The 2,580-nt window shown below is 53.6% G+C and overlaps 1 protein-coding gene across 1 annotated transcript; it reads right to left on the reverse strand.

The window, feature by feature from the left end:
- Positions 1-978: 978 nt before the first annotated feature.
- On the reverse strand, positions 979-2,295 carry LOC136514757 (transcription factor WRKY45-2-like). Its single transcript, XM_066508470.1, has 3 exons — positions 1,968-2,295; positions 1,755-1,865; positions 979-1,635 (listed from the first exon to the last, which is right to left on the reverse strand). Exons 1-3 carry the CDS (start codon positions 2,267-2,269, stop codon positions 1,131-1,133), a joined length of 918 nt encoding a protein of 305 aa, XP_066364567.1. The 5' UTR covers positions 2,270-2,295; the 3' UTR covers positions 979-1,130.
- Positions 2,296-2,580: the final 285 nt, after the last annotated feature.

Consider the following 2,580-nt stretch of genomic DNA (forward strand, 5'->3'; position numbering starts at 1 on the left):
CTCTGCCCGGTTTCAGCCGGCCGTACGACGATGGCGCCTTGGGCGCCACATTCCTCCTTGGAGGCGTCGTTTCTGAACCTCGTGCTTCCGCGCCAACTTCACCGAATTCTGGGCGAAAGCCCTGCCTTAGAACCCTCTAAGGCCAGCGACGATGGCATCTAGGATCGTTCCCTTGGGTGCCACCTCCTTCCTGCAGGCGTCGCTGAAGAATCCCCTACGGCCCGTCGCTTGTCCCCCGTGTGGTCGCCGTCTTTTGTGGCTCCTGTCGTTCGCTCCTGGTGGAGTTCCTCACTGTGCCTGTGTGTGCCTTCGTTCTACTCGCTTGGGTCTGTCCTACAGCTCTTAACCTTGCCGTCGTCGTCTTGCTTATCTGACGGATGCTTTGCCGTTGTTGTCGTTGGTCTCCTCTCGGGCATTTGGTGCCGAGTGTCATGGCCGCTCCCCTCTGTGGATTCTTTGCAGTAGGGGATCGCTTCTTCTCCGGCGGATGCTTGGCCGTCGGCGGAACTGTTGGCGGATGCTTTGCCGCCGTTGGCTCTTAGGTCCCCTCTCTAGTAGATGCTTTACTGCCGAGAGCGTGTGGACCCTCTTCTTGGCGGATGCTTTGCCGCCAGGGTCGCTTGGTCTTCGTTGGCGGATGCTTTGCCGCTATTGCTGCTGGATGCTCCTATGTCTTATCAGGGTGGATGCTTTGCCATCACGGCTTTGTCTATCTTTAGGCAACCCTTGCGTGTTATTTTTATTGCAGGTCTTTGGTGTTGAGGGCCGTCGCTTTTCTTTCTTCTCTTCTCTTGTTCCTATGTTTATTCCTTTGTGTTGTCTCCAAGATGTGTACGGCTCCTCGCCGTGACTCTCTTCAGAGGTTGTAAACTTTTCCACTTCTTTTAATGAAGCACGTGCTAATGCACGCTTTCGAAAAAAGATTTGGACCCAAGCACGTGCTAATGCACGCTTTCGAAAAAAGATTTGGACCCCGGATCCATGTAATTTAATTTCTATTATTACATCTCTCACGTCATAATAAGTTTGCCTCTTAAAAAAAATAAGAAGCATGATGAGTTGATGACTGAAAAAACACACCTACAAACATAATTACTTCGTACTAGCACAAGCTGCACACTCAAAGTTAATTAAAACAGATCAATGCAATCGAAGTCGTATCTGACGAAACCGTCAATGTCGAAGGAGCTCTCGCCTTTGCCGAACTCCCAGTCCAAGCATCCGTCCATACGATCCCACTCCCACTCCAGCAAGTGCATCATACCCATCAGCTCTGGCACCGGCGTTGACTGCTCGACGATGAACTCAGCCACATTGCACGACGTGCCAGCCTGCAACTCCTCCTCCGGTGAACTGCACAAAGCTGATGATGTGTGCGTTTCCACCGGGCCGTCGTCATCACAGGACGACGGCCAAGGCGAACCGCTTGGCTGGTCGTCGCTACTGGCGGTGCTCGAACCGAAGTTGATGACGAATGGCGCTGGCGGTGGTGGCTCGACAGCGTCGTCGTCGCGGCAGCAGGTGTGCTCGTCGAAGTAGGTGATGAGGTAGACGCCGGGGTCGGTGTTCGACTGCTGCACCTGCCGCCTGGCCATGCAACCACGGTCGTCCTTGTAGGTGCAGCGGAAGTAGAGCCTGATCTCATTACAAGATCACAAGATTAGCTGTCATTCAGCACTCAGCAGACTGATCAATCTCTTGATGCATGATTTCATTCAGAGATGTCTTGATTAATTGGGATGTTTCAGACAGACCTGGGGTAGTTGCTGCCGTTGATGTCCTTTTGGCCATACTTCCTCCAGATGAAGCCGTCCTCCATTGTTCCTTTCGTCTCAACTCGTGTTCCCCGCTCTCCACGGCTCATCCTGCTCCAGATTATAGTACAGTACTGACTATGCATTTGCCGGTTTGACTTAAGCTGGTAATTAGCTCAAAATGACTATGTTTAGTAATTAGTACGTACTTACCTCATCCTCTTGGATCCCGTCGCCGCAGGGGGAGCAGCCAGGCGATCCTCCCGCTCCGGTTTGCGCTTCCTAGAACTGCTGGCAGCCTCCTCCGTGCCGGTGCCGCTGTGCAAGGCTGCCAGAGCTCGGTCGCAGCAGCGGAGGATCTGCTCGGCCAAATCCCGGAGACCATGGGGCGTCGTTGCCCCTGCGCCAACGACCGCAGGCTGCTGGCCAAGCATGGCCTTCAGAACGGCAGCCGACTCCCTCCCCTTGGCCACGAACTCAGTTGCCGCACAAGCCGGCATACTTGCCATTGCCATCCTTCTTCCGACTCTCTTTTTGTCTTGTGCCGATTTTGGGCGTGGAGTACTGGGAAAAGGAGCTCCAGGAACTAGATTTTATAGAGCCACCAGTCCACCACTGAGCTTAGCTTAGAGGTAGAGCTTATCTGCCGAAGCGGAAGCAGGCAAGCAGCCTGCTGGAATCCGTTAGAGTAGACGATGAATTACACATTTGAGCACGTGTCGTATTCGTTATTCATGCGCTGCACTGCTGCTGCTGTCCCTCTCTCCCTTAGGCCTTAACAGCGACATTGGATATGATTCCGCGGACGACACGGGGTTGTAACTGG

This window comes from Miscanthus floridulus, chromosome 17 (assembly GCF_019320115.1).
Source record: "Miscanthus floridulus cultivar M001 chromosome 17, ASM1932011v1, whole genome shotgun sequence".
NCBI classification, from domain to species: domain Eukaryota; kingdom Viridiplantae; phylum Streptophyta; class Magnoliopsida; order Poales; family Poaceae; genus Miscanthus; species Miscanthus floridulus.